The sequence below is a fragment of the Hyperolius riggenbachi genome, chromosome 6, assembly GCF_040937935.1.
Source record: "Hyperolius riggenbachi isolate aHypRig1 chromosome 6, aHypRig1.pri, whole genome shotgun sequence".
Classification (NCBI taxonomy): Eukaryota; Metazoa; Chordata; class Amphibia; order Anura; family Hyperoliidae; genus Hyperolius; species Hyperolius riggenbachi.
In genome coordinates this window covers 30,370,081-30,394,221 of record NC_090651.1, presented here as the reverse complement: position 1 = coordinate 30,394,221, position 24,141 = coordinate 30,370,081, and the positions used below count along the sequence as shown (strand labels likewise).

At 44.8% G+C, this 24,141-nt stretch overlaps 1 protein-coding gene across 1 annotated transcript in view; it reads left to right on the top strand.

The window, feature by feature from the left end:
* The window catches only part of FAF1 (Fas associated factor 1), a 354,104-nt gene that overhangs the window by 188,315 nt on the left and 141,648 nt on the right, over positions 1-24,141 (top strand). Inside the window, exon 8 of the mRNA XM_068239060.1 lies at positions 11,580-11,666. Within this exon, the coding sequence (XP_068095161.1) occupies positions 11,580-11,666 (87 nt within the window). The remainder of the gene's footprint in view (positions 1-11,579; positions 11,667-24,141) is intronic.

The following is a 24,141-nucleotide window of genomic DNA, read 5'->3' as shown; positions in this document are numbered from 1 at the left end:
CGTTAGACTGTTTGCACATGCTCAGTAGGTTTTGTTGGTTTTTTTTTCATTTTATGGGCGGAGAGGAGGCGGGGAGAGGCCGCTACGTAGCCAGGCTCATGGCTACTTATTATTCACTGCACTTGCAGTGTTTACATCCTGGAGCGGCCGCTGATTGGCTGGCGGGACCACGTGATGCTCCGCTCACGTGGTCTCCGCAGTGCCTCCGACAGAGCAGGCGCACCAAGAGCTGCTTGTAACGCGGCTCTTGGTAGCGTCCTGCTCCAACACCACCAGGCGTTGCGTTAGGGGCACGTTATGTGCCCTATAACGTCCCCTAAACGCAACGTCCTGGTATGTAAGTAGCCTTAAGCAATACCAGTTACCTGACTATCCTGCTGATCCTCTGCCTCTAATACTTTCAGCCATAGACCCTGAACAAGCATGCAGCAGATCAGGTGTTTCTGACATTATTGTCAGATCTGACAAGATTAGCTTCTTGCTTGTTTCTGGTGTGTTATTCAGACACTACTGCAGCCAAATTGATCAGCAGGACAGCCAGGCAACTGGTATTGCTTAAAAGGAAATAAATATGGCACCTTCCATATACCTCTCACTACAGTTGTCCTTTAAAGCGGTATACATCCCAGACCTAATATTCAATAAAAAACATGTTTTTCTACTTTTTATATGCCATACAGTGATCATATTTGCTTTTTGCGCATAAGTATTATTATTCATTTAGAAATTACAAGTTTCCAAAGTATACTTTTTTGCTTTGAGAGCTGACTTTGCATTTTCATCTTGAAATATAAGCCGAAATACTTTCTGTCTGTCTTTGTTCAGGAGACTCTGCAGTGTCAGAGAAGTGTTTGTTTACATTCCTCACTTGATACAATGAAACACAAGATAACATTATCTCTAGTTCGGATGCGTCCAGCTTTCCCGGCATTAAGCTTTTTTTTTGGGTCCTGTGTTTAACCCTTTGATTGCTGTTCTAGTAAAATAAAAAAAATGCTGTTAGTATATAATATGCTGTGAATAATGTTTTAGAGCAAAAGAAGAATTGCTGGGTTTCATTCCGCTTTAAACTATAAAACAGAGCAGAGTTAATGACCCTTTGAACTTCCCTGCATTAAAACCTTCTCAACCTTTCTCTCACTGTTCCTTGGTTGTGTAAGTGCTTCAGAAATTCAGAAATCAGGACTGCCCATCAAAGAGTTCAGAGAACTTCTTTTTGCATAGATGTTTTTTTTTAACTCTTCCTGTACTGGAAAACAATGTGTGACTCTTTTTCTTAGCCGCTAATGTTCTATTTCTTAGCTGTACTACACATACAGTTCATTATCTCATAAGTTTATTTTAGATTAAAGTTTGCGTTATTTGCCTTTAGTTCTCGTGTTTGGGTTTCGAGCCGGAAGTGTGATAAATTCTGATTGTGGTATCCCCTCAATGGTTCTTCCTCCGTTGCCTGTTCCGTGCCACGTTGTAGTGCGCGGATGGGCCTCTCGCATCTCCGGACCCCTCCAGTGGATACATTGAGCACCCTCTATACCGCTCTCCCTGAATTCCTCTACAATATCTTGTTTCTTTAGTAGCCGTTGAATGTGAGTTTGGAGCAGGGCAGCGCTGGCTCCCCTTCAAAACAAACCAGTTATCCCCCTGAATTGGTTTCGTCAAACATTACCTAATGTGTTGTGGATGTCAGGCCCGCCGCAGGAGCCGCCTGTGATAACTGCTTTTCTTTGACGTGAGTTGTTAAGCAGGGGTCAGTCTGCTAGAATAGGTCCGGAGAATACGTGTGCGCAGGCGAGAGCGAGCCCATCTTTGATCACACCGCCGCAGCACATCGCTCTGGCATTGTGCTTTATACCAACACAACACTATAACAAGCAGCGGCTTTTCAGGCGCTCGATCGGCCTGGAATGTTATTGAAATGGGCGCAGTTGCCGATAAGTTAATAGAAGAGGCAAACACTGTTCATTTCAGAATGCGGCGTGTTGTGATTTCCAGCTAAAAGGAATGCCGGGAATCCGCCGCTCTCGCTAATGTTATTTTAGGGCTTTCATCGCCGGCCGGGGAGCGTGGATTAAATCTGCACATATCGAGGTGGCGTCCAGCGCTGAAAATACGACTAATTATGCACCTGTTACATAAACCGTTTATGTTTGAAGGACCACTATGGTGAAAATCGTAAAATTTAAAATACACGGAAACGCATACAAATAAGAAGTACATTTCTTCCAGACTAGTCTGTACCTCTCAGTGTTACAAGCCCTACTCCATAGAGCCAAATTAATCCATGCCATGCACTGATGAGGATCAAACAATCCGAAACAGTCTGTATGCATGTTGGATTATTATGGCTCTGTACAAATTAACAAGCTGACACATCATTGCATTCCAGCGGTTCTGGAGGTGTGTTTAGCTTCTAAGGGCAGCACGGTGGCGTAGTGGTTAGCGCTCTCGCCTTGCAGCGCTAGGTCCCTGGTTCGAATCCCAGCCAGGGCACTATCTGCAAAGAGTTTGTATGTTCTCTCTGTGTCTGTGTGGGTTTCCTCCGGGCACTCCGGTTTCCTCCCACATTCCAAAAACATACGGCTAAGTTAATTGGCTTCCCCCTAAAAATTGGCCCTAGACTACAGTACTTACACTACATAATAGACATATGGCAATGGTAGGGATTAGATTGTGAGCTCCTTTGAGGGACAGTTAGTGACAAGACAATATATATATATATATATATATATATATATATATACACTGTACAGCGCTGCGTAATATGTCGGCGCTATATAAATACTAAATAATAATAATAAGGGTAATAATGGTTAATTTTCATATATTCAGCAGTGATGCTCTGGGAGACATCTCAAGCTCACTCCAACCTGAATTATCGCAAATTCTTTCTGTTTTAAGAAAGCAAACTCTTGTTTTTCCGGACTAAACTGAGCCATAAATTACTTTTCTCCTATGTTGCTGTCACTTACAGTAGATAATAGAAATCTGACAGAACCAACAGGTTTTGGACTAGGCCATCTCCTCATGGGAGATTCTCGTGGTTTTGTTTATCTACAAATGCACTTAGTGAATGGCAGTTGCTCTGTTCAGCTGCTAAAAAAGTGTGCAGTGAGCACGGAGGCTGGCCAGCATCACTGTATAAATCTTTTTCAGGGAATTTTTTTTTATAAAAAATAAAAGCCTTGCTGAGAATCCCCCATGAAGAGCTGGATTACTCCAAAACCTGTCGGTTCTGTCAGATTTCTACTACTTACTGAAAGTGACAGCAACATAGGAGAAAAGTCATTTTACTCTGGAAAAAATGTACTTCTTATTTGTATGTGTTTACGTGCATTTTACATTTTACAACTTTGGCGATAGTGGTCTTTTAAAGAGGAACTGTTATGAAAATAACATTAGGGATAAAATTGCTTATTATTTATGATACTACTTTATACATTTTAATAGTCAGAGTTTACCTATTAAAAAAAATCTTTCCTCTCCCTGACTTATACTGTGGAACTGTTTACAGGTGGCAGCATCTTTAGTACTGGTTGGTACAACTCTGCGGAATGTTTGTTTCTGAGAATTTTAAAGCCAGTACAAACTATTCACAGTCTCCCAGAAGGCTCCAGGGGGAGAATTCTGCATATCTAATCTGCCTAAGCTGAGCACCACTGGGAGGGTGGGGTTAGGGTTAGGCTCCTACAGGAGGGGTTAAGGTTAGGCATTAGGTTTGGGTGGGTGTAAGTGTTAGGCAACTTCAGGAGTGGTTAGGTATTAGGTTGGGAGGGGGGTTAGACACCTACAGGAGTGGTTAGGCATTAGTTGGGGGGGGGCGGGGTTAGGGTTAGCCACCTACACACCTACAGGAGGGGTTAGGATTGGGGGGGGGGGGGGGGTTAGGGATAGGTACGTACAGAAGTGGTTACAGTTAGGCATTAGGTTGGGGGGTTAGACGCTTATAGTGAAGGGATAAGGTTAGACTAGATCCTGGGTGGTGCACATAAAATATAGGTTATTTAAATTACCATCATTTTGCTATCAGCGACACTAATCGATGCTCAACCGATGCTGCATCGCTGCTATACCTACTCCCGTTCACAGCTCCTTCTGGTTCCAGTCACAGTGGGAAGCTTGACCTGTCCACTCCATGCATCCTCATGGATCGTATTACTCAACAGCTGTGCAGAGCAGTCAGGGCTGACTATGTACTGGGCATGTGCGGTTTTGAAACATTTGGAGCAACACATGCCCAGGATACTCCCAGGGATTGCTGCTATACACAGCCATGGGGAGAGGGATCACAGAAGGGACTCTACACAGACACATGCTCTGTCCACTCCCCAAGCCCTCTGCCGAAAGTTACTGCATCAGGCCCCATGTTGTCACTTCAGGTACCCTTTAACCCTTTAGCAGATGATTATTTTAGCACATTTTATTTGTTACATTTCCCTGCTTCTAATTACTACTGATGTAATGTGTATTTATGGTCACTTGTCAGTAAGGGGCAGTGTGAGCCAATAACAGAGGACTTCTGCTTCCAGTTTCTATATTTTCTGCTAGAGAGAGGGATCAAAGCATTCCAAGAATTTACAGCACAAGTTCTGCAGACTGAGGTCAAAAGCAGCACACTTATCTCAAATGAGATAACTCATGGAAGCTGCTAATGAGTGCATTAAAGTTTAACGGAAATTAAAAATTCCGTACACAAGTCAGAATTTGATCTGGTCGCAAGTTCTGTGGCAGAACCTCCGCACAATGCACATAGGGAGGTGTCCTGACTGAATTTAGACTTCAAACTACTTCAGTAAGTTTTTGGTTTTTTGATTAATAAAGCGTTCTGCTGGCAATAAAGAAAACTTGTTTTCAAGGACTTTTTTCCCGCAATCTGAGGGGCCGTGAGCTTGTTTCCAGAACTCATTATCAGTCTGATTAAAATAAAGCTGTCAGGTATTGCGAGCCGCTGCCTTTATTCCAGTATTAGCGGAGAGCGGCTGGCTGCAATGAAGAGGGATTGGCTGCTAATCCCCCTCTCCTGCCCTGATTGCCGGAAACTAATGAAATAATGGCCGATGACCAGGAGAAGGTGCCTCGCAGGTGTGCGCCGGGGACAAAAACAGATTGAGTTGCTGGTATTTCCATTTCTCAGATTTCTTTGATACAGTATGAAAGCTGGTTAGCAGTAGCTGATGAGTTGTAACGAGATCCAGCTCGTTGTGTGATCACCGCGGCTGGAAACTGTCATGGTGATGGCCGCACGCTCCGCCGCCGGCAAGGCCCAAGCTAAACACTGATAATCAACCTTTATTTTTAATTGCTGGATAATGTGATACTCTTCTAGGTTTTTATTATGGTCTGTTTCTCCATTATGTAGATTTTTGCTTACCATATTTCTTTTCTCTGGTCCTTCTAGGCTTTAAACTGTACCAGAGATCATAGACTAGAAAGATTCTAAACTTGGGGCTTCCTCCAGCCCCATAAACACACAGAGTCCCACGCCGTCCTCCTGCGGTCTGCCATTCAGCCGCGATCAGTCCTGGTAACTGGCTCAGTCGGATTCAATCTGGGTCTTCTGAGCATGCATAGACTTCCTGCACATGCGCAGAAGACCCAGACTGAAGCAAATACCGGGGCTGATCGCAGCTGAACGGCAGACCGCAGGAGGACGGCGTGGGACTCGGACGTGTTTATGGGTATGGAGGAAGCCCCGGTAAGTGTCGATTATTTCTATTTAATGATCTCTGGTTTCCTTTAAAGAGGAACTTTAGAGAAAAGGGAGGAAAAATAACTCAATACATTGCAAAGTGAGAAGTTAGATAATAGAAGAGAGATCAAGAAATGATTGATATTCGCCATGTAATTTGTTCATGTTGTTTGATCCGCAATCAGCCTGCAGGTCATCATCTTTACTACTGGCAGAGATAAAAAAAATCAAAACGGCACCAACTGCCATCATCATCATATAACCACACCCCCTAACAATGCGATAGGCTAAAAGGTTGGTTTCTTTAACAGATATACATATGCACAGAGGGAGATACTGTATGCTTGGCAGTTGGAAACAACCGTTATTTCCCACAATGCAACAAGGTTCACAGACAGGAAACTGCCAGGACCAAGGTCCAGACTTCACACTGTGGGAGGGGTTTCATCACTGTTAGCCATACAGACCCCCTGATGATCTATTCAAGAATATATAGAGATTTCTCATGGGGAAGGGGGTATCAGCTACTGATTAGGGATAATCAATGAGATGCAAATTCTTCCAAGTTGATGCAAATTTTATGCAAATATATGCAGCTTGAAAATGGACCAATAAGTTTAAACGAGTGTTTAAACTGATCCATTTTCAAACGGCATACATTTGCATAATTCTGGAAGAATTTGCCTGTCATTAATCATCCCTACTGATTGGTATGAAGTTCAATCCTTGGTTACAATTCCTCTTTAAAGCGAGCATGAATTGAAAAATAAGTTAAAACAAGCATACACGCATCATACTTTACCTCCCATTCAGTCTACTCGTCAATATTTCTCATCTCTGGCAATTCCATTCATCCACCATAAAGGACAAAATTCTTTGTTGTCTTTTTAAAATGGCACTGACCCTGTAACAGCTTCCAGGTCAGCGCTTCATAAACCTGTAATATTGTCCTCTTTAGCACAGACACGCACAACCCAAGGTGGTCAGACCCTAATAGGGGGATGACACATACACAGGAGGCCTGTAAGGCCTTCAGCTTCTTGATAGACAGGTACGACTAGATCTAGTCAGAATTGGAAGGGAGCGGTGACATTCTGAGAGGAACTGACGGCAAGTTAGGTGTAACAGAATACCCGAGCAGCTCAGGGTGACCCGGAACCACTAGGAAAGTATAGGGGACTAAAATAGACCAAAAAGCCTTCCTACTAAAAAGCAACACTCAGTGTAATTTGCCTTCTTAAAACAGAAGGTATTTTCGATAATACGGCTTTAAGTGAGCAGCTTGGGTTACCCACAATGAATCCCCACTGAACATGCAAATTCTCTCTTTAGGCCCCTGAAGCCAGGCTTACATCCAGAACCGCTGGTGTATAGCAAGCCTATGGCTTATACATTTTGCAGTGCCACATCAACCCCACATGCAGACAGCTTGTGTTAGACTGTTGGTCCTCCTCAGTGCTTGTCAGGGATTGATATGGCTGAATGGGATAGGGCTTGTACCAGTACAACGGAGTAACCAAGCAGTTGTCACATTTAGACATCACCACTCCCTTCTGATGACTCATGCTGTCTAGGTAGAAAGAAGGCAGCATGAGTCATTAGTAGTTAGGGGTGAAATATGATCACACGGTAGTCAGGAAGCAAGCTTGATTTTTTTCATATGGCTGGATAAGAAATTGTGTTCAATGTAAGACGATAGCATCTGTGCTTTTAATAATCGCATCTGTTTAAGGATATAAGATCAGATTCAAGTGTATACATCCACAACGGGGTCAGTTTAATAGACCGTTTCTGCCCCAGGATTCGTAGGACACATCTGAATCAAAATGTCTCCTGGTAACCTAATATGTCACTTACCTGCGTAAATTGGGGTTCTGACTACAGGCACCCGTATAACATCGTTTTTATTGCAATTCAAGCTCTGGCTATATTGCTGGCACCCAAATTACACAGTGAGCTCCACTATAGCCATAACTAGCATTACAGCCTACGGCAGTGCATACGTCCAGTGTGGCACCCTAATTAGCAGTCTTGAATAGGGCACTGTGGACTGGGCAATCAGTGTGACCCCTGTATAGAAAGGACATTCCAGCCGCTGTGTGCTCCTCTTCCTCTGTGTGTTCGGCTTCCTCTGTGTGTTCGTCTTCCTCTGCGTGTGCTCCTCTTCCTCTGCGTGTGCTCCTCTTCCTCTGCGTGTGCTCCTCTTCCTCTGCGTGTGCTCCTCTTCCTCTGCGTGTGCTCCTCTTCCTCTGCGTGTGCTCCTCTTCTTCTGCGTGTGCTCCTCTTCTTCTGCGTGTGCGCGCTCCTCTTCCTCTGCGTGTGCACGCTCCTCTTCCTCTGCGTGTGCGCGCTCCTCTTCCTCTGCGTGTGCGCGCTCCTCTTCTTCTGTGTTCTCATCCTCCTCTGTGCTCGGCTTCCTCTGTGTGCTCTCGTCCTCCTCTGTGCTCGGCTTCCTCTGTGTGCTCTCGTCCTCCTCTGTGTTCGGCTTCCTCTGTGTGCTCTCGTCCTCCTCTGTGCTCGGCTTCCTCTGTGTGCTCTCGTCCTCCTCTGTGCTCGGCTTCCTCTGTGTGCTCTCGTCCTCCTCTGTGCTCGGCTTCCTCTGTGTGCTCTCGTCCTCCTCTGTGCTCGGCTTCCTCTGTGTGCTCTCGTCCTCCTCTATGTGCTCGTCCTCCTCTTGTGTGCTCTTCCTCTGTGCGCTCGTCTTCCTCTGTCATTATACAGTATTATACAGGTCATCGTACATTGAGGTTAGGAAATCGGCCTCCTCTTCCATTTCCAGGGAGGATTTTCATCTCTCACTGAATTAAACATCAGTGTGAATTCTATTTTTTAATGTCCAGACTTCCAGGCTGCATGATGATGTTGGGATCACTGCTGTTTGCAGTTAATAGGTGACATGGGGAGGTCACATCCACGAGATGTCCCCATCGCTGCGCTCTGTATGCACTTTATTAATCCCGGAAGACGGGCGCAGGGTTTGTGTTCCTGCGAGGAGCTGTCGCTGGGAATCGGCCATATCATTTCTATCAGTGAAGAGCCTATAGGCTTGTCTTTATCCTCCGAGGTCACGCAGGGTCACGTCGGCTGACCTTTCTTAATATACAAGCACTTCATTGAACCGTCCTCTGTAAACAGCCCCACGGCTGACTCTGCGGCAGAGGCAGCAATTAACACGTCCGCGCGGCCTGTCCACCGATCACGCCAGGCCTCACCTTCCTGCCAAGATCTTCACACGTGGATGCTCTTTACACACACTTTATTTATGACACTGTAATACTTGCGTCACTTGTGGTCCTTTTTTTTTTTTTAATGTCCCAGAGGCAACATGTGACATGAGATTAACGTGTATGCACAGTGCAAAACTTATTAACTTCCGTAGCAGAATGCCCCACACTGTGTCGGACACGCCGCTGCAGAGGTTTTGCTGCCGATCGGGACCCCCCAGGATTAATCTATTAGTTAAAATGTGTCCTTTAGATACTAGCTAGCTAGTATTGTCTGCCAGCACCCCCCAATTGACTGCAATCCCCTCGTTTGCCCACTGGATACATTACCACCCTGGGATCCAGCGATTGATTAGCCTCCAGCTCAGCACCGGTCCTCACTATCTGGAGAATCTGGACTGCGCATGACGTCATGTACGATCCTCCTCATAGTGAGGACCGGAGCTGAGCTGGAGGCTGCACCTGTCATGGGGTCCAGGCGGGGTAATGTATCCAGCAGGCAATCAGGGAGGGGGAGGGGTGATCGGGAGGTTCCGGAGGTGTCGGCCTAGTGCTAGCTAATATCTAAAGGACACATTTAAACTAATAAATTAGCGCGGGGGGCACGGATAATGCAAAACCTCCTGAGCGGCGTAACACTCCGCGCTCAGGAGGTTAGTAACCAGGCTGTTTTTCTTACTTTATTTTGCTGCCTGAAAGAGTTAATTTTTGGGCATGAAAGTGACAGCTTCTGTCTTGTCAGTACCTTGTAGGGAATATAATTGATAATTACAGCCATAACAGTTTTCCTGGCAGAATACGACTTCTGAGGGCTGGGAGAGAGAAAATACATGAACTATTGTCCTTTTTCTAACTCGGGGACCCTTAATAGGCTGCCACTGATTAGAGACAGTAAAACATTCAAAAAAAAAGGTTTTTTCGTAACTCCAAAATGATTTAGACATTGGTTTCCTATTGTAAAGTCTTTCCTGTCCCTGATTTATATTGTGAAATGTTTACAGGTGGCAACATTTTTACTGCTGTCATGTGATCTATGCGGAATGTTTGTTTAGTGAGAGTTCTAAAACCAGTAAAAAATATAATTGGTCTGCCAGAATGCTCTGGGGAGAGAATTTCTGCATATCTAATCGGCGAAGGCTAAAGGTCACCATATATATGTATATAGCTGATGCCCTAATGTTGATGACCTCCCCAGACAGGGGACCCTAAGTGAGGCATGTCGAATCTGACATTTATTTTCTTTGAAACAATGCACATTGCCTGGCTTTCCTGCTGATTCACACTGTATCTAATGCTGGGTACACACCATACGTGTTTCTGCTCGATTTTCCATCCAATCGTTTTTTCCGCTCAATTCTCCACATCTATTCTGCGCTCTATTCTCTTATCTGCCGCTCGTTTTTCTTATCTTTTTCCATTCACTTCTATGAGAAATCGACCTAAAAAACGATTGAACATGTCGGAAATGATCTATTGAACCCATCTATTGAGCGGAAAAACCTTAGTGAGCATTTTACTTTTAGTGAGACTGAACAAGCATGCTGATCAGGTGCTCTGACTCAAGTCTGACTGGATTAGCTGCATGCTGGTTTCAGGATTGTAATTCAGACACTGTTGACCAGAAAGATCAGCAGGACAGTCAGGCAACTGGTATTATAAGGAAGTAAATATGGCAGCATCCATATGGGTCTCACCTCAGGTTCCTTTTAAACATTCACAGGAACAGTCACAAAAATCTTAAAATATGAAAACGCATACAAATGAGAAGTACATTTCTCCCAGATTAAAATGAGCCATAGATTACTTTTCTCCTATGTTGCTGTCACTTACAGCAGGTAGTAGAAATTTGGCAGAACCGACAGGTTTTGGGCTAGTCCATCTCTCCATAGGGGATTCTCAGCATGGCCTTTATTCTTTATAAAGACATACCCTGAAAAAGATTTACATAAAGATGCTGGCCAGCCTCCCTGCTCGCTGAACACTATTTTGGCAGTTGGACGGAGCAACTGCCATTCACTAAGTGCTTTTAAAAATAAAGAAAATCCTGAGAACTACCCTATGAGAAGATGGGCTAGTCCAAAATCTGTCAGTTCTGTCAGATTTCTACTACTTACTGTAAGTGACAGCAGCATAGGAGAAAAGTAATTTATAGCTCATTTTACTCAGGGAGAAATGTACTTCTTATTTGTATGTGTTTTAAATTTTAAGACTTTCGTGACATTTCCTCTTTAAGCAAGATCCCGTTTGACTGATTGTAATTATGGTGTTTGTATGACTATGATTACCTTTTTAGAAAACCGGAATTGCATTCAATATGAATGCAGTCCCACGATTCCAATTGTAAGTTTCTGTACCTGTGCTTGGAAAATCCCAGGCCAAATGGAACACAGCCAAAGTGAACGGGCCCTGAGACATTTTCGATTTACTCCCCAACACCCCCCCCCCCCCTCTCGCTCCCTATCATACAATGCACTGCTTGGCCCGGAGCTGAACAGCTCATCTGTACAGTAGTCAGAGGATAACCAGTAACTCCAAGCTGCAGTTCTTGGTGACCTGTGTCTGCAGCTTACCTGTTACTTCTTCTGTGTTCTTAATCTGCAGAATCTTCTGTACTCAGTGGGGTTTGTGTTCTTCACTGTATAACTTGTGCCTCTATCTTTTCCTTCTAGGTTAAAAGAAATATTTATGACCTGACAAGTATCCCTGTTCGCCATCAAGTGTGGGAAGGCTGGCCGCCGTCTGCTCAGAATGACTCTGTAAGCAGTTTCTTCTTCTTCTTTTTCTTCTTTTTTTTTTTTAAATGCAAATCTGTGTCGTTATAAATTGAGAAAAAAAGATCCGTACCTAGAGACCCTCCAGAGGCTTCCCCCGTCTCCCTACATCAGGCAGTCCAATGTTGAGACCCCCGAAGCGCGGCCCCACTGCACCTGCCCAGTAGCACGGTCCCACTTGGGCTTTGGTGGAGAAAGCTAAGCCCTATGCCAGGACTATAGACTGCTGGGGGGGGGGGGGGGGGAGTACATAAAATGATGTAGAAAAACATTACATTGAACCTAGGTAGTGTAAACAGCGCCTGAAACACAACCCACCCCCCCCCCCCCAAAAAAAAACAACCACCTTTCCCCAGTAATTGCAAGGACTGCAAATTATTCACCCCTACAAATGCTCGCGCTTTTATATTACCTCTAACCACCCAACAACCCCACCACCACCACAATGTTTTTGCGCACTAGACAGTGCATCATATCCACGTGACAACCTGCCATACAATTGGACAGCAGTGCCATCTAATGCGGAATTGGATTGGAAACCAGCGAATGATGGCATCCATGTGGAAACGTGGTGCCGGCACTGCTGCGTGTGGAGGGCTGGTAAAAAAGCCTCAGGGGGCCGCATTGGGCCCACGGGCCTTAGTTTGAGGACCACTTCCCTATAGGATCCATGCTCCTGCGCAGGCACGAGTCGTCAACACGACCCCCAGTCCAAGGTTTTGCAGCGGGGGGCAGCAAATGAAGTTCAATCTTTGGTTAAAGTTCCTCTTTAAGGGCTGGTTCACACGGACGTCTGCGCGGCTTTCGGCGGCGCGTTCGGGCTTTCAGCGGCTTCCCGTGGCTTTCGGTTTCGGTCTGCATTTTTCTTCTCCATAGGGGGACATTACCTGTGATTAACCTACCCCGGAACGCTGCATGTAGCGTTCAGGGTCGCCTTGAACACCAGTGAAAATCAGGATCGGAACAGCGCATTTGCGTAAACGCCGGTAAAAGCCCGGTACAAACACTCCCATTCACTTGAATGGGAGCGTTTAGCGCCGAATCCCGAATGCTTGTGGTAAACGCGGGGCAGACGCCCATGTGAGCCAGTCCTAACAGTGCTTGGACTGCAAGCTTTAACCATTTCCAATCTTATGTTGGACTATCTCCGACATTGGTGCTTTCCAGTATTGGCCAACATAGGAAAGCATGGCTGATAAAAGGTCAGATAAAAGATCTAAAGCCTCATCCTACACGTGTAGATTAGGCGGCAATCCGGCGGCTCGATTAGCTGCCGGATCACCTCTTCCGCGTCCCCGCCCGCCATGTGTGCGCCGGAATCAGTACCCGCTCGATTCCCGCTTGTCGCCGCGCTGCTTATCTTCCGCTCGATTCCCTGCCATTGTCCCCTCGCGGGGAGCGAGCAGGGAATCGGCGGTGGGGAGATCCGTCCTGTCGGATCTTATCAATCGAGCCGCATCAGCGGCTTGATTGATAAGGAACATCGCCGCCGCATCCACACGTGTAGATGCGGCTTAAGTGTCAAACTTTGATCACAGATATTACGTCTGTGCATTTGGGCTGGCTGCTAGCTGCCAAATCATCCCACCCTCACCCGCTGGTGCAAGGGTTGCCTTCCCGCTTTAGTGCAAGAGGCGGTAGAGACCCGCCTACATCCCCAAAGCTGAATTCTCGATCATCCGAAACACCCATGTCCCCCACTCACCAGAAAAAAGTAGGAGGGGGAGGGGAGGTGATCGAGAACATGGTTTTTAAAGGGTTAATATGCCACCATTCAGATGGGTGACTGAGGTTGCCCTTTGCACTGTTTTTCTATTGAGTCTTTTCAAAATGCAAACCTCCTAGAAGTATCTTGTAGTGCAGACACATTTGTGGCAAACATGTCACACTCCAGGCGTTGTGTGAGTGACATTGTGACAACTTCTGTGAAAGGGTGCAGGAAGGATCGTCTGGTCTTAATGGAGTGAAGGAAATATTGAAACCGTGTTAAACATTCTGCGAATCTCAAATTGGAGAAATTTGTGTAATTGTGAAGTTTTTGTGTGATTTACGGCTTTCTTATACAGGTGAAACTCTAAGAATTAGAATATCGTGCAAAAATTCATTAATTTCAGTAATTTCTCTTTAACACTTTGGGACCAAAGGCTTATACCCCCCCCCTAGTGACCAGGCTATTTTTTACAATTTAGGGCTCTGCAGCTTTAAAAGCTTGCTGCAGAGACATACCACGCAGCACACAAATCATTCCCCCCCCCTTTTCTGCCCACCAGCAGAGCTTTCTGTTGGCGGGCTCTCATTGCTGTTGGGACCTGACCAGCTACAGCAGCCCCACATTGGATCAGTTCATTTCGGCGCGCAGCTCTGTGAGAGACGAGCACAGAAGCTGGGCGCCGTCATAGCAGCAATTCTATGCTGCGCGGGGCACGTAGCGGTAATTCGGGGCTCTGACGCCACCTCAGAGTTTAGCAGCAGCAGGGAAAGCCGTCATTAGGCTCTCCCCGCACCAAACTGAGCGGCGCCGTCATAATATGTACCCACCCCATATCATAGCACTGTTAAATCCAAGCAGACAGGCAGTGTAGAAATCATTATTTTTATAATTAAGGGGTTTAGGAACTGAAAAAAAAATTGTAGCTGATCACGTTTTATGGGCTAACAATGTTTGTGGATGCAAGTTTTCGTTTTGAAGAACTCTCAATCCTCTTTCTCAGGCACAATCATACTTATGGAAGTGAATTGCCCTTCAAAATCCCATATTACTATTATTTAGTATTTATTTAGCGCCGACATCTTCCGCAGCGCTGTACAGAGTATTTTGTCTCGTCCCTCAACTATCTCTCAGAGGGACTCGCAATCTAATCCCTACCATAGATAGTCATATGTCTATGTATGTATCGTGTAGTCAGGGCCGGATTTACCATAAGGCACTCTAGGCATATGCCCTCAGGTGCCTGTTGATAGAATGGCGGTTCACTCTCCTCCCCAAGCGCCTCCCTCCTTCCCTATGCAGAGTCCAAATGAGAGGTTACTCAACCTGCTATCGGCATTCCACTAACAATATCGCCCTTTAGTCAGGGACAGTCTTAATACTGAGGTTCTTCTACCTACCTAATGTTTTGGGGCACCCCTAGCTACTTAAAGAGACACTGAAGCGAAAAAAAAATTATGATATGATTTGTATGTGTAGTACAGCTAAGAAATAAAACATTAAGATCAGATACACCAGTCTAATTGTTTCCAGTACAGGAAGAGTTAGAAACTCCAGTTGTTATCTCTATGGAAAAAAGCCATTAATCTCTGCGACTTTCAAAGTCGTGGAGAGGGCTGTTATCTGACTTTTATTATCTCAACTGTTAGTAAACAAATTCCTTTTTCTCTGACAGAGGAGAGGTCATTAGTTCACAGACTGCTCTAAAAGTATCATTTTGAATGCAGAGTGTTGTGTAATCTGCACATATTATAGAATGATGCAATGTTAGAAAAAACACTATATACCTGAAAATAAAAATATGAGAATATTTTCTTTGCTGCTAATCTTCTAGTAATTATTCATAGTACACAACCAATTCATTATATCATATATTTTTTCGCTTCAGTGTCTCTTTAATATTGAGAGTACTCCTGGCTACCTAATCCTAAGGGGCAACCTGTAGCTTCCTATGATGAGCAAGTTAAGAAAGGCAGAAGTGACAGTTGGGACAGCCAGCACACTTGCAGTGCAGTTTGGTGGGTTTGTATCATAGTCGCAGTTTGGTAGTGTATGCATCGTAGTCTAGAGCCAATTTAGAGGAAAGCTAATTAACTTATCTGTATGTTTTTGGGATGTGGGAGGAAACCAGAGCACCTGGCGTAAACCCAAAGACACAGGGAGAACATACTAACGCCGTGCAGATAGTGACCTGGCTGGAATTCAAACTGGGGACCCTTCGCTGCAAGGCGAGCGTGCTAACTGCTTCATCCCAACAATATATCCAACAATATAGCTGATAAAAAGTGTCTTTGTTCTCCCCCCGCATACCGTACTATTTATGTCCAATACAGTACCACATACAAGGGACAGGGAATGGTCTGTCTTCCATGAAGGTCTCCCCGTGGTTTCTGTTCATGTTTCTCAGCAAACGAGGTAGCAGTTTGGAGACACATGATGGATTCTAGGTATTTAGCAGTAGTTGGAGTACCTGTGTGCCGTCATGGAACTCAATCCTGATGTGCCAGCAGTCTGTGATGTCTTTATTACATTTGGGGTCACAATAACCTTGTACGCTCCATTGCTTGCTGTGTGTCTCCTGGTAAAGGTCACAAGGACGTTTATTACCAATTCCCCCTAGCTGGGTTGCGTATTTCTGTGTATTACGAGAGACAATTTTACATGATCTCAAAATATACAAATCAGGTTGGTTAGCTATGCTCCCCTCTTCTCCCAGTGCACTCTGTGAGATCAGGTGTTTATTCTATTCAGCTCCCAACCATTCCTAAGTAATGCACCTCGCCAGCACTAAAGATGCCACCACCAGTGATACATTTCAGAATGTAAATCAGAGTAAAGGCCTGTTTCCACTACACGCGGATTCTGGATGCAGAAAAACTGCAATAAAGGCTTATGGGCCTGTTTACACTAAATGCGATTTACTGGTGCAGATTTCCCATAGGAATTTATTGAAGACAGTTTTCTGTATCCAGAATCCGCGTGTAGTGAAAATAGGCCCTAAGGGCTGATGCACAAGAGCGCTTGTGGGCGTTTTTAAAATCGCTAGCGCTTCAAAAAGCAATCTGCTAATGTATTTGTATGGGATGGATAACACCAGAGCGATGTGATTTTTTTTTTTTTTTTTTCTTCCCAGTCTCAAACGCGGATTCTGCAACATTTTGGAGGTGATTACACCTCAATGTAAAGTATAGGAAAAGTGAAAAATCACTGTAAAAAGCGCTAAACAGAGCAATTTTCCTAGCGGCTTTGTTCAAAATGTTCTACTGCTTAACGCAATTGTTCCAGAAATCGTTTGACACTGAATCAAAATCACTAGGCAAACGCCAGAAATCGCTTTAGAAAGTTACTTTAAAAAAACTTAAAGCGATTATGGTTAGCGATTTTTGGTGTGTGCTAGGCCTAAGGAAAGATTTTTACAATTGGCAAACACTGTCTAATTTATAAATGAATATTGTAAAATCGAAATAAGTATAGGGATGGTCAATGAGATGCAAATAATTTTGAGTCGATGCAGCATTATGCAAATTTTGTATGCAAATGTATGCAGCTTGAAAATTAACCAATCAAATCCTGCTGAGGAAAATTTTATTGGTCCATTTTCAAGCTGCATAAATTTGCACACAACATTTGCATAATCCTGCATCAACTTGAAATTATTTGCGTCTCATTGACCATCTTTACTAAGCAATTTTATTTTTGATGTTATTTTCCCCACAGTAATTTTTAAGATCTATTCTGCAGAAAGTGGCTGGTAAAGGGGGTTTCTGGTCACATCATTTACAAATGACATAACATCAGCTAATCAAGGAGCGAGTAGGGACAAGGCCTCAATTCTGGTAGGGGTTTTCAAACAAATTACCTCATGTGCGGTAGTTTACCTCATGAGGTAATGACATTTTAGCAATTCTGGTAGGCTTTAGTCATGTTTTACCTCGTGGTAAATTATGAGGTAATTTGTATTAATTTTACTGAAAATGGCTATTCTCATGGAAATGAATGGGCAATCGTTCCTATTGCTGTTTTAGTAGAGTTCCTATTCAGGGTGTTTAATAGAAAAGAATAGTAGACATAAAACTCCAAATATTTACTGGATTTTTTTTTTATAAGGGAAGCCTATAAATATACTTTGCATAGGTTGCTACATAATTAAATACACCTTTCCCCTCCCCCCCCCCCCCCCCCCCCCTAAAAAAAAAAAATCTTCCAAAGACTATCCTAACTTGTGGAAGACAATTAAAGACTACTACTATTTATTTAGTGCATGCTTTCCGCTTAAAGAGAAACTTCAGTGAAAATTGTCATTAAAAAAGTGCTTCATTTTTTACAATAATTATGTATAAATGATTTAGTCAGTGTTTGCCCATTGTAAAAGCTTTCCTCTCCTTGTTTTACATTCTGACATTTATCACATGGTGGCATTTTTACTGCTGGCAGGTGACGTAGCTGCTGCTTGCTTTTTTGGAAGTTGGAAACAGCTGTAAACAGCTATTTCCCACAATGCAATGAGGTTCACAGACAGGAAACTGCCAGGGCCATGGTCCTCACAGTTTCCTGTGGGTGGGGTTTCACCACAATATCAGCCATACAGAGCCCCCTGATGATCCATTTGTGAAAAAGAGTAGATTTCTCATGTAAATGCACTATGCGTGTTACAGGGCCAGAGTTAGGACACCTGTGATTACCTGGGTACTTCTGCGCAGTATAGGTGACTAAACATAAGAATGCATTTTTCTGTGAACTAAAACCGCGGCTTTTAACTTAGCTGTAGGGATAACAGTTGTGCCTGGATGAGTGAATCTGTGAATGCATTTGTTTGAACATTTGCATGCGAGAGTGCGAAGGGTTAATAGATTTTTTCTCATGTAAAAGAGGGCATCAGCTACTGATTGGGATCAAGTTCAATTATTGTTCACGGTTTCTCTTTCAATACCGCATGTGGTACCGCACTTTATGCATTTACCTCACGTTTTACAGCATGTTCGGAAATGCAGAAAAGCCTTTCAGAATTGCTAAAAAAAAAAACTGCATGAGGTATTTTACCGACAAAAAAATATTTACCTCACATAGCTACCAGAGTTGAGGCCAATGATCTTTATTTTCCAGCTGGTATTACAGTATTGAGTAGAGAGGTGTTCTTGCTGCTAAACACAGCGCTGCCCCTGTAGACTCTGCTGTATGATTTCTGCATGCTTGGCTCTATAAACTCCAGCCTCGCAGCCGCATACCTCGCTGATCTTGTTATGAGAAGCAATAAGCCGTGTTGTCATTGCGGCGCTCTGTGACGGACACACGTTTAACGCCGACATCAGGTCTATTTATATCTTGCATGCACGAGAAACGCTGTGACGTTCCTGCAGCCCCATCCGCCACGGTGACACTGGCATAGCCGCGGGGGACATTGTTACAGAGCAGCCTGCTTGCCTTTCATATATCGGACGCCTGGTGGAAATAATCAGCCTTAATATATCCAGTCGAGAGCAGTTCCTGGCTCCCCGCAGATGAAAAATTACCTTCCAGAACAACAGTTGTAACTCTAACCTGCCGATGATCCTGTGACATGTGAGTGTCACTCGCAGTCTGGCTGGGTGTGATGGCCGGGGGAACGGAATACATAGAATGGCTTCTCCACACTTAGTTACAGCAATTTGCGGACTGCTGTCAAGCCGAGCTTGTGAGCCGCCCCGATGGGAGCTTTCAGGGCTGCTAATGAAATAGTTTGCTTGTTTGAGACTTTATAGAAGAACTCTGCTTTAATGATCTCTGTGTTTTAGAACTCAGGCCCTTATCTAGGGTTGGACATATACTAGGAGTTAGGTAGCCAAGATACCTTAAAATACAGCTGGCGATTGGTCCAAAGTAGTAGACAACATAAATATTTTTTTGAATGTAATTGTAGCTAGTGTCTTTTATGAATTAAGCAATTTCCAAAACCTTTGGTCGGTATGGCTGTCTTTTTTTCACTTGGTGCACATTGTCAGCCAGGTAGGATTCGGTAACAGAGTGGGCCGTCAACCAGAACACAATAACTTCAGACCCATCGTTCTAACGCCCACGGTTATCAAGTTCCTTGAAAGACTGGTCATGACCCATCTGAGTGCACTACAAATGCCCTCCTTGACCCACTTTAGTTTGCATACAAACAGGTCCATAGATGATGCCATTAGTCTGGCGCACACACTGGAACATCTCGACATACCTGGCACCTATGCCAGGATCCTTTTCAGTTTCACCTTCAACACCATCTGCCTAAATATTCTGCACAACTATGATTCTACTCGAGTCGACACCTCCCTATACTCGTGGATCAAAGACTTCCTTACCAACGGGGTGCAACAAGCCAAGCTTGGCAAACTCTCCTCTTGAGAAAGATCCTCCAATACAGGTGGCCCCTAGGGGTGTGTACTGTCACCAATCATGTTCTCCCTGTACACAAGCAACTGCACCTCATCAGATGACTATGCTAAAGTCATTAAATTTGAGGATGACACCACCACTCTCTGCCTATTAGATGAAAAGGGAGAGCAGGCGTACAGCAAGGAGTGTGAGAGAATCTGAAAATGGGAACAACAAGCTCACCCTAAACGTGGCAAAAACAGTTGAATTGATTGTACACTTCAGAAAGAACCCTCATAGCCAAACCATTCTCCATCAAAAGCCACCAAAGTACCAACGGTTCGGGTTTCTAGAAACCACTATGACCAACCATCTCAGATAGGTAGAGACCACCAGAATTTGGAATGCTACAGGAACTACTCATCAGCTTCTACTCTTCCACTATTGAATTAATCCTCTGCTTCTCCATCATTGTCTGGCACACTGGTATATTTGCAAAAGATTGTATACAAACTTCAAAGGATCATAAGTGCCACAGAGCTGACCATTTGGACCTATCTTGTTTAAGTTTGACCATGCATTCCAAAGAGTAGGGGCAGCATGACAGAAAGCTCTGGCTCCAAAGGTTTTTAGTTGGATTCTGGGGGTGGTCAAGTTATTGGATCCTTTTGATCTGAGGTTGTGGAAGGCGTGACGCAGTTGCGACAAATCCTTCAGGTTACAGGTATCCAGGGCCTGGGTCGTGTAGGGATTTTATTGTTAGCATGCTAATTTTGAAAAGGATTCTCCATTTTATGGGTAGCCAGTGTAGTTAGCAAAGGATTGGTGTTATGTAGCAATGGCGGGATTGGCTTGTTAACAGTCTTGCAGCAGCATTCTGTACTAGCTGCAGGCGGTGTAGGTCGTTATTTGGGAGGCCTGCATAAAGGGCATTGCAATAGTCCAGCTGTGATGTGATGAAGGCGTGAACTAGGGTTGGAAAATCTGCAGGAGGTATGAGGTGCTTAATTTTTGCAATATTCCTTAACCCCCTTGGCGGTATGAAAAATACCGCCAGGAGGCAGCGCAGCAGTTTTTTTTAATTTTTTAAATCATGTAGCGAGCCCAGGGCTCGCTACATGATAGCCGCTGCTCAGCGGCATCCCCCCGCCCGCTTCGATCGCCTTCGGCGATCTCCGATCAGGAAATCCCGTTCAAAATTTCCTGGAGGGCTTCCCCCGTCGCCATGGCGACGGGGCGGGATGACGTCACCGACGTCAGCGACGTTGGGACGTCATTGGGACTCCGGATCCAACCCTCGGCGCTGCCTGGCACTGATTGGCCAGGCAGCGCACGGGGTCTGGGGGGGGGGGGGGGGCGCGCGCCGCACCGGATAGCGGCGATCGGGCGCGCGGCGGCGGCGATCGGGGTGCTGGCGCAGCTAGCAAAGTGCTAGCTGCGTCCAGCAAAAAAAAATTTATTTAAATCGGCCCAGCAGGGCCTGAGCGGCACCCTCCGGCGGCTTACCCCATGTCACACACGGGGTTACCGCTAAGGAGGTTAAGTGAAGAAGAAATGTTTTCACAACAGCTGAAATTTTATTCCTGAAGTTTAATTCCCCATTAGTTAGTAAACCCAAGCTGCACACAGTGTTGGCGCTAGAAAGGTCTGTGTTCCCTACCTTCAGTGGTATTGATTGTGTCTGGAGCTGCTTTGCTGTTAGATGCTGGCCTCCAATGGTGTTTTATCAGCAATTAGTTTAAAGGGAACCTGACGTGAGAAGTATAGGGAGGCTGCTATATTTATTTCTTTTTAAACCATACCAGTTGCCTGGCAGCCCTGCTGATCTATTTGTCTGCAGTAGTGTCTGTATAACACCAGAAACAAGCATGCAGATAATCTTGACAGAAATGCCTGATCTGTGAATGCTTGTTCAGGGTCTATGGCTAAATGTATTAGAGGCAGAGTATCAGCATGACAGCCAGGCAACTGGTATTGCTTAAAAATAAATAAATATGGCAGTCTCCATATCTCTCTTGCTTCAGTTGTCCTTTAAAGGGATCCTGAAGTGAGAGGTGTATGGAGGCTGCCATATTTATTTCATTTTAATCAATAACAGCTGCCTGGCATCCTGCTGATCTCTTCGGCATCAGGAGTGTCTGCTTTTTCAGGGTCTATGTAAAGGTATTAGAGGCAGAGGATCAACAGGACAGCCAGGCAATTTGCAGTGTTTAAAAAAGAATAAATACGTCAACCTCCATATCCCTATCACTTCAGGTGTGCTTTGCTTTAAAGCCAGGTAGATCCAGGAGACGGTGAGTGAAGGACAGTCTACCTAATGAGCACACAGCGAGCCGTAATAAACCTGGTAACTGAAATTAGCCGTTGACTGAATCCCCCTTCGGAGATGACGGTCGCTCAGTTTTCTGCAATGAAATCTGCGGCACTGAGACTTGTCAGTAGCACATTTCCTCCAGGGAGCGGCGGGGGGTGCTGGTTGGGGGGGCAGATAAAGTACATTGTCAAGCTGTGACAGCAAAGCTGAGAATCACACAGCGGACAAACTCCCAGAAATCTCATTTTGCACATTAACGAGGGCACTTTTTGGTTTATTTAGTGCAGGAATAATTTTAACACTGTGAATTAATATGCCTGGTCTAATTAAAGAAGATGTTTATTTTAATCCCCGGGGATTTAGCACTTTTTGTAACCAACTCCGCAGCAATGACAACCAATGGCTCTTGTAATGCGTTTTGTTTTTTTTTGCAATTATTCTCAAAATAATCAGGTGGCCGGTGTTATTGTAGCTCGTCTCTTAATTATCCAGAATAGTTAAATTGTTTTTTTTTTTTTTTTGTTTTTTTTTTTTTTTTACCACGTTTTAAATGTATTTTATTCGACTTGATATCTTAATCCAGTTGTCTCATCCCCACACGGGAAGGTGTCTGTCGGCGTATTTTCAGGAATGCTCAGGCATCATCTGGCGTCATGATAAATGGGGATCATCGCACCTGGTTTAAAGGGGATAAAATGGCGCTTTGTCATAAAGGAAACTTTCAAACTGATATCCAGCTGACGTAATTGTCTAAAATCATTTTGCAAAAGAGCTAATTGCAGTACTTCTGTTAAAAAATGAGTGGTGCCCTTTCGGTGTGTTTTATACGGGTCCAGCCCTTTGGTGTGTTGTATACGGGTCATGCCCTTTTGGTGTGTTGTATACAGGCCACGCCCTTTTGGTGTGTTGTATACGGGTCACGCCCTTTTGGTGTGTTGTATACGGGTCGCACCCTTTTGGTGTGTTGTATACGGGTCGTGCCCTTTTGGTGTGTTGTGTACGGGTCGCACCCTTTTGGTGTGTTGTATGCGGGTCATGCCCTTTTGGTGTGTTGTATACGGGTCATGCCCTTTTGCTGTGTTGTATACGGGTCACGCCCTTTTGGTGTGTTGTATACGGGTCACGCCCTTTTGGTGTGTTGTATACGGGTCGCACCCTTTTGGTGTGTTGTATACGGGTCGTGCCCTTTTGGTGTGTTGTGTACGGGTCGCACCCTTTTGGTGTGTTGTATGCGGGTCATGCCCTTTTGGTGTGTTGTGTACGGGTCGCACCCTTTTGGTGTGTTGTGTACAGGTCATGCCCTTTTGGTGTGTTGTGTACGGGTCGCACCCTTTTGGTGTGTTGTATACGGGTCATGCCCTTTTGGTGTGTTGTATACGGGTCGCACCCTTTTGGTGTGTTGTATACGGGTCATGCCCTTTTGGTGTGTTGTATACGGGTCATGCCCTTTTGGTGTGTTGTATACGAGTCGCACCCTTTTGGTGTGTTGTATACGGGTAGCACCCTTTTGGTGTGTTGTATACGGGTCATGCCCTTTTGGTGTGTTGTGTACGGGTCGCACCCTTTTGGTGTGTTGTATACGGGTCGGCTTTTTGGTGTGTTGTGTACAGGTCATGCCCTTTTGGAGTGTTGTATACAGGCCACGCCCTTTTGGTGTGTTGTATACGGGTCATGCCCTTTTGGTGTGTTGTATACGGGTCATGCCCTTTTGGTTTGTTGTATACGGGTCATGCCCTTTTGGTGTGTTGTGTACGGGTCGCACCCTTTTAATGTGTTGTATACGGGTCGGCTTTTTGGTGTGTTGTGTACAGGTCACGTCCTTTTGGTGTGTTGTATACGGGTCATGCCCTTTTGGTGTGTTGTATACGGGTCATGCCCTTTTGGTGTGTTGTATACGGGTCATGCCCTTTTGGTTTGTTGTATACGGGTCATGCCCTTTTGCTGTGTTGTATACGGGTCACGCCCTTTTGGTGTGTTGTATACGGGTCACGTCCTTTTGGTGTGTTTTATACAGGTCACACCATTTTGGTGTGTTTTATACAGGTCACACCATTTTGGTGTGTTTTATATGGGTCTATGGCAAGGAAATGAACAGCGCTACTTAA